The sequence below is a fragment of the Podarcis tiliguerta genome, assembly GCF_965153285.1.
Source record: "Podarcis tiliguerta genome assembly, chromosome: 8".
NCBI lineage: Eukaryota > Metazoa > Chordata > Lepidosauria > Squamata > Lacertidae > Podarcis > Podarcis tiliguerta.
Window position 1 is genome coordinate 8,863,055 of NC_139541.1, and position 14,366 is coordinate 8,877,420.

The window sequence follows — 14,366 nt, forward strand, 5'->3', positions numbered from 1 at the left end:
CTGTAAACCAGAATCAAGTTGAGGATGCATCTTGGGGGAAATAATCCTCCTTCACACAGGCTTCAAGGCCAGCACATGAACCCTGGAGTGCCAGGAGACCATAGTAGCGTTACCTTTTTTCTCCTCTCGAAATTTGGATCGTCAATATTGTGAAAGGTGTTTTCGTCTATCTCCCCCAGCCAGATGTGCTCACCAATTCCTACCAGGCAGTTTGGGTTTCCTCGGCAGTTTCGCCTGCAAAAGCAAAAAGCAGCAGGATCTGAATCCCATATTCTGACCTCATCACATTGCTATCATCTAAAGCTGACCGGGACTACTTATGTCCTGATGCCACCTGTGTGACTTCCAGCACACCTCTCCAGCAATTAGTCGCAAGTGCAGCTTACAAGCCCTACCAACCACAGAGGAGCCCTGAGGTAACTGCAGATAGAGTGCCAGTGTTGATGATGCTCCCCAACATGTTTCCTCCTTCCCCCTACAAATTTCAACAAAAACGACAACTTCTGCACATTCCCCGCATTGCCTAGCTGTCAGTTTCTGTGCTGCTTTTGCTGAAAAGTGCTTGTAAGTCAGAATTGCTAAAAGGGGTTATTATTTTCAGCATTTCTATCATGTCCTTTCTCCAGAGAACTCAAAGTGGTGTAAATGGTTCTCTCTATCCTCTTTGGTCCCCACAACCCTGTGATGTAAGTTAAGCTGAAAGGAACGGACTGGCCCCCAAGGCCACCTGGTGAGCTTAATGAATGAGTGGGGATTTGAACCCCGGTCCCTAAGGTCTTAAGTTTGACATAGTACTATACCACACTGGGTTAAATGACACGGAGGTTGCAAGTATATCAGTTTCAGATGAAACCACTTGCCCCCTGTATCAGGCAAAAGAGAGGTTTATGGGCACATCAAGCCGCTTCCATAACAACTTTCCATAAACATCTGACCTGTGCTTTTTATTTAAATTTGCATGGAAGTTAAAGACAAACCATGTGTAACTGTACCTCCTTCCATTCCCATCTAGTCACCCTGATGCTTAATAGATCATCTGCTTTTAATTATATGGTGCACATAAACTCACACAAAAGACAAAAGCCCCACCCTTGAGTTCACAATTGAAAGCAGGGGAATGGAGGGATTAGAGAGAAAAGAGCTAAGAAAATGTTGGGGTTCCTCACACACCAACAATCTCAGTGAGGGTCCCTAACATTGAAGCAGCAGCAAATGAGAACTATACAGCTCAGTTTTGCCTACTCTGACTGGCTGCAACGGCTCCCCAGGGTTTCAGTCTTTTCCCACATTCTACTGGGGTGGCAACTGAGCCCAGAACTTTCTATGTGCAAAGCAGGTGTTCCACCACTGAGCTGCACAGCCCTTCCTAAGAACTTCTAGAATACCCAGAGAGTTGCTTTGAGTAGCCACGGCAAAAAAGCAACTAATATATTTAATAAAAACAAATAAAACGGTGGGTGGGGGAAAACAGGTGGGGCTTGTGTGCCATAGGGAGCTGCCTTCTCTCGAGTCGCCACGTTGGTCCACTTACCTCAATACTGCCTACACTGACTGGCAGAAGTGGCTCTCCAGGGTTTCAGTTAGGGAGCCTCTTTTTAGCCCTATTTAGCGGGTATTGAACCTCGAGGCTCCTGCATGCTGTGCAGGTGCCCTGCCATTGACTTGCAGTACAAAAGGCTGATTTCCAGCGCGACGCCGACGCCGCCCTGTGGTTCCCCCGGGGCCCCAGCCCAAGCCCAGCCTGCCGGCCCCTGAGGCTTACCTGCAGGCTCCGCGCTGACAGGGCTCCAGGCCGACGCGGTAGGCCGCCTCGATGTGCTCCTGGGTCACGGCCTCGGGGGGCACCGTCTCCGTCCAGCGCCAGGCCGCCTTCTCCAGTTGCAGCCGAGGAGCCATCCCAGGCGCGGCTCCACGACCCCTGAGAGGGGGGCGGAAAAAGGAGAGGCAAGAGGGAGGGAGGGAGGGAGGGAAAGAGGGAGGGCGACCAGGAAGCGGAAGCGGACTGGACGCCCTAGGAAGTGGAACCGGCCTCTCCCTGAGCGACGCGAAAGGCCAAGAGCAGGGCGGGGTGCCGGGGAAGCTGTTAGCCGCGCCTCGGCGCTTGTCTGTGACGTCAGACGCAGACGCGACGGCATCGCCGCGCCGCCACGAAGGGGGGGAGTGGGGGGGAGCGGCGCAGCTTCGCGGGGATTGGCTACTTCCAATCCGGTCGGGGGCGGGGTTACTTTCGTTGATTGATCTCCCTTCTTGCTCCTCCCCGGTCGCTTCCTTCTCTTGGCTCCACCCACTTTTCGAGGCGGGGTTTCTCTCCCCCAACCCACCTCGTAGTAACAAGCAGTGACGTAGGCACGAGGAGCCGGGGAGCGGCTTTTTAAAAAACAACAACGAAGGAAAATACACACACGCGATCGAAGGCCGTTGATTTTTCCGCGCGTGCGCAGTCGCTTCCCTCTCACCGGGACGACCTATTAATACCCACAATGCATTGCGGTTTCCTCAGAAAGCCCTGGCTCCCTTTGAAGGGATTAAAAGTGATACGGAAGGGGGGGGGCATGTCTTCTTCACCTCCTTCTTCGCTACAATATATCCATTTATTTCCAACTGCCAATGACAGAAGGGACTAAAATCTATAAATCATAGAAAATCAACGTGCCAATTTGCTCAATTTCTCTAGAACTCCATGACACCTTCCCTGTCCTTCATAATCCCTCAAGCCAGGTGTTAAGACCCTAATCCTGTCAAATCACTCTGCCTGGCCTTTCCTCTGGGCAATGCCAGGTGGCAGACTATGCATACATGGACCATTGTCTTCTCATCACCGGTACTCAGGATGTGCTTATCTACGCATATCTCCAGCTCTGCATATTCCCCCCTCCCTCCTCCATATGTTAATCCTGTGTAACCCAACCTCTTCTTAATATATTCATGATGTAATCTGTGTAACCCAACCTCTTCTTAATGTATTCATGATGTAACTGGGATGTATTTTGCACTGTATTCTGGGACATGGAGGGAAGTTTCAAAAGTTCATGTCACCCTTTTCTCGCGGTTCAATCTCGCCTTGAACCTTATTGCGCAATAAACATGGATCTTCTGCAGTTTGCTCCTGTCTCCGGCTGAACTCATTTTCCTCCGCAGGGACCCGCGGACTTAGTCCGACGAGCTGGGTGGCAGAGCAGCCTCGCACCCAGATTTTGCCGTAACAGGATGGCGCCCCACGTGGGGCCCGAGGTTCTCCTGCGTTGCTGACCGGGGGCCCCGAAATCTTCAGCCGGCTCCGGGCCATTTTGCCTGGGAAGATCCTTTGGACCCCCGGCCATCTTCCAGGCGGTAATCAAAAGCCCCAGGAGTTCAGCCGGGGAGCAAAGAGGGATCCAGCCGGCTTATTCATCAATCCAGGGATCATAATTGAAGACGCGTGAGTATAAGGGAAATCAAGTGCACTGGTGGAAAGGGGATGGAAGTCTCCTGGCAACCAAATTCTCTGCCCTCCTCTCTATCGTTCTTCTCACCTTTCTCTTGGTCCGGTTAGCGAGAGAGACCATGGACCGCCGCTCAACCCGAAAAGGGGATTCTGAGCTCTATCTCTTTTCCTTAAAATCTCCAGCCAGCCGCACCAATTGGGAGCCCGAACGTAAGACGGAGAGACCCGACTTGAAAGATAGGCGACTCTCTGCAACGGGTGTCCCCAGTTGAAAGCAAGGGGTTGGAGCTCTCTTTCCGATCTTCCCTAGCGTCCTAACAAGAGGCAGGAAGTGGTCTGGCTTTCTATCCCAATCCCAGCCGCACTGGTCGGTGCCACGTATCGTGCGTGAGCCCGCTTCCAAAAGCAAGGGGGATTTTCGGTTCGAAATTCTGTCCAGGGACCACCCGATCTGGCACCGCACGGCGCGGGCGTCCAGTAGGGCCCCTTTTCCTGAGATTGTGACGATAGGTAGGAGGTTGCCAGGAAGGACAGCCCAGGAGGATTGGGCGGGCAGAGTGGAAAGGAACCCCAGATTATGGAATAGTAAGTAAGGATAAGGAAAAGGAATAGAATAGTTAGAGCTCGTTAAAAACCCCCCATAGGAAGTTGCCAAGCAACAGGAGAAACCCCAGAATAAACCCCTATACAGGTTACCCCAAATCCTAATCAACCCCTCTCTTTCTCCCGTCCCTATCCCAGACACCCCCCCAAAAAAGGAAAAACAACAAAAAAGCAACAACAGCAACGCATGCATATATAAAAAGGGGTACCCAGACAACCAAGCGTTGTGAGCCCTGCCAGTTTGATTAACTGGTGGTGTGTTTGAAGAGGCAAGGAGGCTCATAAAACCATGTGGGACCTTCCTACTAATTTCACTTAATGAAGCCAAAGGAAGCGGCCCAACTCCTTGCAATAACCAACTAAAGGATGAGAATATATATGTTTACATATTGTCTGTTATATGTGTTGTCTGTTAATTCATATATGAGAATATGTATGTTTACATGTTGTCTGTTACATGTTGTCTGTTACATGTTGTCTGTTACGTGTGTTGTCTGTTCCTCCTGTCTCTGACAGACTGCCTTTCTTAAGGCTGCATAGTTTAAAATGCAAGCTTGCTCCAAAATTTTAAATCTAAGAAAGCCGTGTTGGGCCTTATCAATCTTAAACAAGACAAAAATGAGAATGAAGTGTGCAAATGTTTGTTATTTGAGAGAGGCTCTAAAAGAGAGTTTTCCTCCCAAGTGGTAAAATCCTGTATACGTGCTACTTGTGTTCTGAAAGGAGGATTACCCCACCTCCTTCCTCTAGTTTAAGTGAGGAGGGTGATTTTAAGTCTAATGGTAAATGGTGTTTTGTTGTAACTTTTGAGTTTGTGAGTACACCTGTGTTCCAGTCTATTTTGGAATGTGACGTTAACCTAATGTTTCTGCTGCAAAAGCGTAATTGAGCACAACTGCTCTCAAGCTACAATGCAGTGTATGTACTTCATTAAGCATATTCCTATGAAAGTATGGTGTTCCTTCTAAGAAAATATCTGAGTCCAGTTTTAACTTTGATTTGGTTGGACAGAAGAGTTATTGTAAGGCTCCTGATATCAGTCTCTATAAGACTTCCTGGCCTCTTTTCTTAGAAAATGCCCCCCCCCCCCCCTTGTTTCATTCTGTCGCTTTCAGGATTTTTTTCTTCTTCTTACTTCTGTGCCAGGTAAATTTACTCCCGAGTAAGCTTCCTTTAAAGGAAACTGCGAAAGGAGGGGGGGGGTATAGATTAGGCTTACTATTCCTCTGCAAGTTTAGGAAAAATGTTCACTTCAATCTTCCTTGCACTCTTTAATCTAAGGAAGTAAACTCTCACTCAAACTAGCTTCAAGATCTGCTGAAAGGGTTCTGTATAAAGTTGGATACTTTTATTTTCCTCTTCCTTAGTACATGATAGGAGCATGGCTTGTGGTCTCTTCCTCAGTTGTGTCTGTGTACATAAGTATGTTTGTGTCTCTTTGGTAGTACAAATCTTGCTATGAACCCTGTATTTTAGGGTTGGACTAGATGACCCCAGGGTCCCTTTCAACTTTCCCAATTTGTGGCTGTGTGGAGGGCCATGTGTCTGCAAGCATGTGATGAGTTGAAATTCAGCCCAACTTTGCTCTTTGTTTTTTAAAAAGGTGAGAGGTGAAAGCCATGATGTTTTGAAGGAGAACTGGCGATATCAGGCATTTGAGTGATTACAGTGTTAATCATTTTGTCTATTATTTAAAAAATCAGACTTAAAAGTTTACTCAAAGTTTAAGCACATACAAATTCATAATCAAGCAGAATCAGCCTTTACCATCCTGTAAATAAAGGGCAGGAAAATTTGTCTGCAAATGGTAAGGCTGAAAATGACTGAGAATGTTAAAAATCTTATGAATTCTGACTCTCTGGCCATTTTTTCCCATATATAAGGGCGTGGCATTGTTCTGCGAATGGCCAGAGGGGTATTAGCCCTTTCCTGTACATAAAGGAAGCAGTCGTTTTGCTTGGGCTCCAATTGCTAGCTTTGGTGAGTACTTGAATTGCTGAGTTTCTTTTTTTTTTGCTTTAAAATCTAACCCTATTTTTAAAAATCTACTCCTTACCCTTCCATTCCTTTATTCAAATGGTAATTTAGCCAAAAGATGCAACATTTTCAATAGTATAAAAGGTTTGCTGAGACATGAACTCTGCACATGCACAGAGGCTAGATCAGCTTGAAAGAGAGAGAGAGAGGAAGGAGGGGGGGAGAGGAGGTTTTTGGAGAGCATGTGCTGCAAGGAGAAACCTTGGAACCATTGAGGGAAATCACCCTTAATGTGTCTTTTGCTCCAAGGGCTACTTAAGACAAAAGGGTTAAGTACTGGACCATCAAAAGTCAAGAGGTTGCCAAGTTTCAAATCTTAACATGCCAAATTCTTTTCACAGGTAAATATCAAAGCACTCCTACTGTGGGTTCTTCTCTTGAGTAGTTCGTCTCCCCAATGGAATTTAAATTTTATAACAGTTTTTTGTTGTTGTTTCTTTTGGTATATGTGTGTATGCCTATACATTTTAGGAACAGCATTTCCTGACAGACCTCTCACATGAAATAATTTTCCCTTTTAACAGGATATGTGAACCCCACTAACAAAGTGTTTGTCCCTTCCTTTCCCCCACAGCACAAATGATAATGAGGGGATGCAAACAGTGATTTAAATACTGTATAAAAAGTAATTGCATTTGTATTTCTTATGTCTTTCTTCCCTTAAAGCCAAACAGTCATTTTTTTCCTGTTGTGAAACAAGTCTGAATCCCTGCTCTTATTAGTGACTTCCATCTCTTTGTGGCTTTGACATTTATTTTTTTTTAGGTTACAAATAATCTGTTCTTCATTTATTAATCAGTTTTTCATTGGGTTGTTAGAATGCCAAAACAGTTTACTTCAGGTTACTTCAGGTTGTTGTTTTTTTAAAAAAAATGTGTCTTAGCATTTATTTGTTTTTGGTTCCTCATAGGTCATTGTGTGTGTGTGTGTGTGTGTGTGTTTTACTTTTGGGACATGTCCATCACATGTTGAAAGTCATTTTCATCAAGTTCTACTTATCAGATAGCACATGCTGAATTTTAAGCCTTTTTCCATTGTTTTGCCTTTTTTTTTTGTCCAGTAGTAATCTGTGTGGTTTTGATAATATCTTTGTATTATTTAATAATAATTCTTTTCTGAATCTGATGTCTTTGTGTCAAGTCCGTTTTCATCTGAATGGTAATCTAATTTTTGCTTTTTTATTTTTTAACCTTTGTTGTATTTTTTACAGTTCTCTTTCTATGCATGTGGAGTAATTTTTTATTTAATAATATGAAAAAACAACAACAAAAACTAAGTGAAAGAAAGCAAACAAACTTAGCAGATAATAACAGTAATTATATGATAATAATATTAAACTGAGTAAAATGCTTAACTTGCTAAGATAACTCAAGGAGATTGGAAGGGGGGCTTTTGCCCCTTCTTTTTCTAACTCTGTCTTTTAAGTCCCAAAAAAAACCCTGTCCCCTTCCAGGATGTCACTTCTACAGATGTGCAATGATGAAAAAGCAGCAACAAACCCTCAACTCAGTTCTTCACCATCACAAGACCTGCAACAACAGACACCAGAGTTTCAAAATGCCCACAGCTATCTCTTTAAAAGGATATAGACTGAGGGGGGAGTGAGGGGGTAGAGTTGAATTCCAAGGACATTTTCTCACTTTTGAACCTTAAGACTGTGCTCCAGGATTGAGATCACAATTGTCTCAAGATATGCAACTGATAATTCAATTAGTTTGTTTTGTATTATGTGTTATTATATAGGAATGTTGAAATGTGCCTTAACAGTGTGATTTCCAAAAAGGGGGGGGGCTACTTTTTGTGTGCAATTGTTTTTATGTTTAATGTCTTATTCCTTACACCCCAGTGGAGGATTCTCATACATTTTATGCGTTCTAATAGACCAGGCTATTGTGTAGTTCAGTGTTTAGATTGTCCCACCTGGCACTCTGCCAACTTTCCCTATCCATTTAAAAAAATTAATGTGCTAAAACTCGCTTTACCAAGGAGAAGCTTCTAAGATACATGAAGGTGGATATGCTTTGGTTTAGCAGGAATGATCCCTTATAGAGTTAAATTGACTTATTTGGACAAGTGCCCTTTTTAAGAATGGTTTTCTTTTAACAGTTTGTTTTGTCCATGGGCATATATAAATTATAATTGGACTCCGTTTGAATTGGGCAAGTGTATCCAGGCTGCAACCAGCTTTTTGGTCCTTTAAGTGCAAGTGAGCAACTTCCCATGAGTGCAAGACCAGAGCCTGCAATAATAAAACCCCACTGAAAGGCCAAGGTAAGGCCGTCTCTCTCATGAGATGCCCAAACTTGTGCCAGCCAGGGTGAATGACAGGCGACAAGGTTAAATGAAAGCCCCGAGGGGATTCAACAGGATGTGTTGCTGTAGCACTATGCCGGTGTGAGACCAAGGAAGAGCTAGCTTGACACCTGAGAAACACACAAAAATGGCAAAGGACAAACCACCAACTGTATTTTTCAGTCAGTAGTGGACCTTCCTGCTAAATGTAAAGCATAGACACTATTGAGAAAACGTTTCTCCCAAGAGCCAGAATGGCACAAGTAATTTAGTAACAAAATACAACAGATGTTCCCTTTAAGTAATATCCTATATCCAGCTATCTGCACTGCTATACTTGCAAATGACCGTAAGAGGCATGGCTTGCAAGTCCCTTTCAGGTTTGCATAAACCCACACATCTGGTACGGTTAATACCAAGTCATTATTTAGCGCATATCTATATAACGCACGTACATTGTATTGCTCCGTGTTGTTCCCTCCTTCGCTGTCCTCTTCTACCTTCCCAGACTATGTACAAATGCGGCAAATGGGGGAAGGGTAGTACAAGATCACCGAAATCTAGGGTGCGGAGAAAAGATTTGCAAGTTCTTACAGAACTTTAATGCAAATCTATCTCCGAATGGGGGACTGATACGGAAGGGGGGGGGGCATGTCTTCTTCACCTCCTTCTTCGCTACAATATATCCATTTATTTCCAACTGCCAATGACAGAAGGGACTAAAATCTATAAATCATAGAAAATCAACGTGCCAATTTGCTCAATTTCTCTAGAACTCCATGACACCTTCCCTGTCCTTCATAATCCCTCAAGCCAGGTGTTAAGACCCTAATCCTGTCAAATCACTCTGCCTGGCCTTTCCTCTGGGCAATGCCAGGTGGCAGACTATGCATACATGGACCATTGTCTTCTCATCACCGGTACTCAGGATGTGCTTATCTACGCATATCTCCAGCTCTGCATATTCCCCCCTCCCTCCTCCATATGTTAATCCTGTGTAACCCAACCTCTTCTTAATATATTCATGATGTAATCTGTGTAACCCAACCTCTTCTTAATGTATTCATGATGTAACTGGGATGTATTTTGCACTGTATTCTGGGACATGGAGGGAAGTTTCAAAAGTTCATGTCACCCTTTTCTCGCGGTTCAATCTCGCCTTGAACCTTATTGCGCAATAAACATGGATCTTCTGCAGTTTGCTCCTGTCTCCGGCTGAACTCATTTTCCTCCGCAGGGACCCGCGGACTTAGTCCGACGAGCTGGGTGGCAGAGCAGCCTCGCACCCAGATTTTGCCGTAACAAAAGGAAGAAAGCAAAATACTGTAACAATAAAAACCACACTCTTGTACAAGTGAAAACAAGAAAAAAAGAGAATACTGGAAATTCCTGAAGGAAACAGTGAACCATTCCCCAAAACAAACCACCACCATGATGGCAGCCATTTTGGTCCTGTTCTCCTTTCCAGGACCTATTGGCCATTTAGCGTCACTCGATTCCTGCTGATGACAGTTATACGCAAATTTGGGGTTGGCTTTTGCATCTCAAACACCCACCAAGGGATTTGGTGTCCCTGTTGGAGAAATTTGCCCCAGGGATCTTCCCCAGAGGTAGCCAATTGCTCTGTGAGAAGAAGGGAATCTTGACACCAAGATCAGGCAAAACCACAAGTTGTTTATTCTTGAGACAGCGATGCATGGGCAACTACTCACCTCATGCTGCAAAGAGGGAGGCCACCGTCCTTTTCACATCAAATGTTTACAAAAAAATGCCATAAAGCCTGTCCGAATTTCCTTCCTACAATCTCCTATTGGTTAGGAAATTGCAGTTTACAGGTCCTCCTATTACATATGTACCCACACTGTACATCCCATGTTCATGCTGATTAGCTTTAGCTCCACCCAGGGCAGTTTGACTAATATCCATAGCCCTTTTAAGCATGTGAAATAGCTTTCTAACTGTTCTCCATTTTCCCTCGTGATTCTGAGTCACCCCCACACTAATCCCTTATAGGGCATTACCTTTTGGCTACTCAGTAATTTCTATACTTAACATATTACGTATTACCACAAGTTTCCTTTTTCTTTGCAATGCAAGCAGTTACAACAGCAAGGCGAGGCATGGTCGCTTCTGCTAAGCTTTTTCTTATCCATTTATCCCACATCTCCCAAGTCCGTTATCGTTCAGAGAAGAATTAATGGAGGCAGGAACCAGTAGAAGAACATGGCACCCCAAGAGTGTCTCTCATTGTGCCTCTCAGCAAGCTTGGGTGCAAAGCAGCAGTCAGTCACAGCTCCGCGTCTCGGTGCAGCCTCCTCCTGCCATCACTGCATGGAGTTTGGCCTACCTCCGCCTCCTTGTTTCCAGAACATCTTTTGATTTCAAAAAGGACACATTTTCCTGTCCACTCTTTGGAGCAGAGCAGAAGGATAGCTTTCTGCATTGCCAATTGACGTTCATAGCCCCCATTGCAGACCCTCCAAGTGCCCCTAATTTCCTGCTGTTACCAGAGAATTGGCCATTATGTTGTTACAGTGGTACCTTGGTTCTCAAACTTAATCCATGCCAGAAGTCCATTCCAAAACCAAAGCCTTCCCAAACCAAGGTGCGTTTTCCCATAGAAAGTACAGTCATACCTCGGGTTGAATGTGCTTTGGGATGAGTGCGTTCGAGTTGCGGTCCACGGCAACCCGGAAGTAACGTAGCACGTTACTTCCGGGTTTTGCTGCTTGCGCATGCGCAGATGCTCAAAATGACGTCACGCGCATGCGCAGAAGCGGCAAAAAGTGACGCGTGCGTGCGCAGACGTGCCATCGCTGGTTACGTTTGCTTCTAGATGCGAACGGGGCTTCGGAACGGATCCCGTTCACATCTAGAGGTACCACTGTAATGCAAAATGGATTAATCCATTCCAGACTTTTAAAAACTCCTAAAACAGCAATTTAACATGAATCTTACTATCTAACTAGACCATTGATGCATAAAATGAAAGCAATAAACAATGTACTGCGGTCACACAACCAATCAGTAGCTGAACTGGGTTCCACACAGTCACAAAAACAAAACGGGGAAAAACGCAAAAGCAAAAACGCAAAATAAATAGCAATAACAGACAGACATCAGCGTAACACTCAAAACAGAAGAGTGGCACTCAAATCGGAAGTGTGGCACTCAAAATGGAAGCGTGGCACTCAAAGTGGAAGTGTGGCACTCAAAATGGAGCACGTTTGACTTCCAAAAAAAGTTTGCAAACCAGAACACTTACTTTTGGGTTTGCAGTGTTTGGGTTCCAAGTAGGTTTGCAAACTTTACCTTGGTCTAAGAATGGAATCCAAATGGTGGAAGGGCATCGGCGGCGGTAGGCCTCATTAGGGAAAGCGCGCCTCAGTTTAAGAACAGTTTTGGTTGAAGAACAGACTTCTGGAACGGATTAAGTTTGTAAACTGAGGTACCACTGTACTTGACAGACTGTATTTGCAGGGAGGTAACAGCCCCTACAGTCCAAAGACAATTGGAAAACTTTCCCCATTTCCTTCCTCCTTGCAGAGTGAAATAAATGGAAAAGGGGGGGGGGGTCCCGGTAAAAGGGTCCAGCTTCTTAAGAAAGACTGGACCTTCGAGGAGAGCGCATTTGAAGGCTCTAGCCCAGGGGTCAGCAAGATTTACCTCGCCTGGGCCGGTTCACTCCCATGGAGATCGCTCCATGGGCCGGATGTTGTAACGTGATTTCCGGCACCACAGAAACAAGTCCCCGCTCCACACTGCACTGGTTTACTGCAGCGCGCGGGGACTCGCTGAGCGGGCGGCTCGGTTCGAGGGAAGCTTGTGGGACATTTAAACGACCCCTGTGGGCAGCTTGTGGCCCATGTTCCGCAGGTTGCCGACCCCTGCTCTAGCTGGTAGGGATTGAGAGACAGAGACCAGACCAGGATTTATGAAAAGCAAAGCGGCTATAAGCCTGATCTTTATTACAAAATAAAGGCTGTTGGCAACAGGGTTCCCACTCACGTAACAGGCGACGGAGGAGAACCCAGAACAAAAGAAGATTCTTATATTTATACCTTTTAATTTCCATACAGAACAATAAAAAACAAGAGACGAGGCGCGGCATGAGGGATTAAACAGGTAAGTGGTATGTTGGAAGGGGCTGATCTTTGTTAATCGCTGTGTTTGTTGACACTTATTTCGTGTCATTGTTTGGCAGGCAACATACACAAAGGTTTTGGGCTGGTTCCTGTTTTTCCAGCAATCTTGTTAATGGCCATGTATTTCCTTTATTTACAGGAATGCTTTGGCACTACCTGGAGTGGATTAATAAAGGGAATTTAAGACAGGATTTGGAAAAGACAGGATCTGGGTATTTTCCTGTCTTTCACATAGGTGTGACAGCATAGTCTTGTGTGTCATTTTATTTGAATAAAAACATTTGCTTCAACTGTGTATTTTTGTGTTTTCATTGTAGACTCAGTAGGTGGCGCTGGGTGACTTCCTGACAGGTTTTACATTCTTATAAAGTCCTAAAATATGACCTTTCCACAGTATAAAACATAACTAAAACATAACATAACAATACTTGGCAACTAATAAAAATACAGTCATACTTTGTATTGTGTTAGGTTCATGTTGCATCTTTTCGGCTTGTGAACGCGGCAAACCCGGAATTGTAAACTTCCAGGTTTTGCCATACGTGTGCGTGCAGAAGCGTTCTGCGCGCTTCGCACATGCGCAGAAGCGCTTTAGCACGCTACATGCGTTCGCAGAAGCGGTGCTCTAATTACGGACTTTGCGGGGTTCAAACAGCACCCTGGAACGGATTGAATGCGTAACTGGAGGTACCACTGTACACATAAGAAATACATTTGCATACGAGAAAGATCGATACTGAAGCTCAGCAGTCCATACAAAGACACAAAAGAAGCATCAGATACAAAGAAACAATGAGAGGAAAATAAAATACATAGTTGCTATAAAAGTATAAATCAGTGTATCGTGCAAGGTCACAATGTTTACAACGTAGGATAAAGACAGGTACAGTTGTACCTGGTACAACAGGTACAGTTTAACAGGTACCTGCCAGTTTGGTTTCACAGGGAGGGGTAAACCCCTAAATTTCAAACAGTTTCAGTTTCAAAAATCTACTACTTTACAAGTGAAAATATAATTAGTGAAATGTATTTTCCCCCCTCTCCTTCCTTCTACTTCAGTGAAATAATTTTAGGTCATTTAAGAGACTCAAAATGGCTTCAGGATTGCTCTCCTGTACTATTTCAGACACGTGGTTTATAAACTTGTGTATGTGTTTGACTTCTACATTTATGAACATTGATTCTACATTTGAGACCTTAGAATTCTTATAATAATGTGTACCACCCCCTCTGGTTCTAAGGTGTCACATCAATAAAATAAATGTTCATAAATGAACTGGGTGCACACACGCATAGGTACATAAACCATATTCTAAAATGCTATTGTTTCTCAATGGGGCAGCACCTAGCTGACCTGGCCAGACTGAGCTAAACCAGGAATTTATTGTCTGACAATTCTGAAGCTCGTATTTTCCCTTCAGATCCCGAATATCATCTAAAGCCTACTGTTATCCATGTCTACCATTCGCTAACAGACTCAGATACCCGAGATCTATTACATTATATTGAAACTATGTGGACAGAAAGCTTTTCCAGAAAGCGAAATTCTTATGTGGAAGTAAAAAAGAAAAGGAGGAAAGTGTGTTTTCCTTCATTAAAATATTTATCTCCCACCTTCCAGCCCCATGAGCTGAAGCAAAAATCACTGAAGGAAATAGGAATGCTGACAAAAATGCACTGTGACAGTTGTAAGGAGAAAATGCCTGAGGAGAATAAGGGAGAAAGGAGAAAGCTCAAGGGAGAAGTTTTTCTGAAGTAAAAATGAGAGAAATCAAAAGCTTGAGGGATGGAGAGGGAGCCATAAGTTGTATCTGACTGAAGGGAAAATCTAAAGAAAGAAAAGGTTGAGGATATGGAACTGAGGG

General features: G+C 44.4%; 1 protein-coding gene across 7 annotated transcripts in view; it reads right to left on the reverse strand.

The window, feature by feature from the left end:
• The window catches only part of USP48 (ubiquitin specific peptidase 48), a 41,888-nt gene extending 39,749 nt beyond the window's left edge, over positions 1–2,139 (reverse strand). For 2 of the 7 annotated variants that reach the window (XR_014514446.1, XR_014514447.1), the window contains exons 1-2: positions 1,763–2,115; positions 114–234 (exon numbers count right to left, since the gene is read on the reverse strand). Coding sequence is in view for 2 of the 7 variants with exons in the window: in XM_083453772.1 (XP_083309898.1) it covers positions 114–234; positions 1,763–1,896 (255 nt within the window). In the remaining 5 variants the exon portion in view is untranslated. Of the gene's footprint in view, positions 1–113; positions 235–1,762 lie in introns of all 7 variants that reach the window. The other 5 variants (XM_083453772.1, XM_083453773.1, XM_083453774.1 and 2 more) reach the window with 5 other exon arrangements.
• Positions 2,140–14,366: the final 12,227 nt, after the last annotated feature.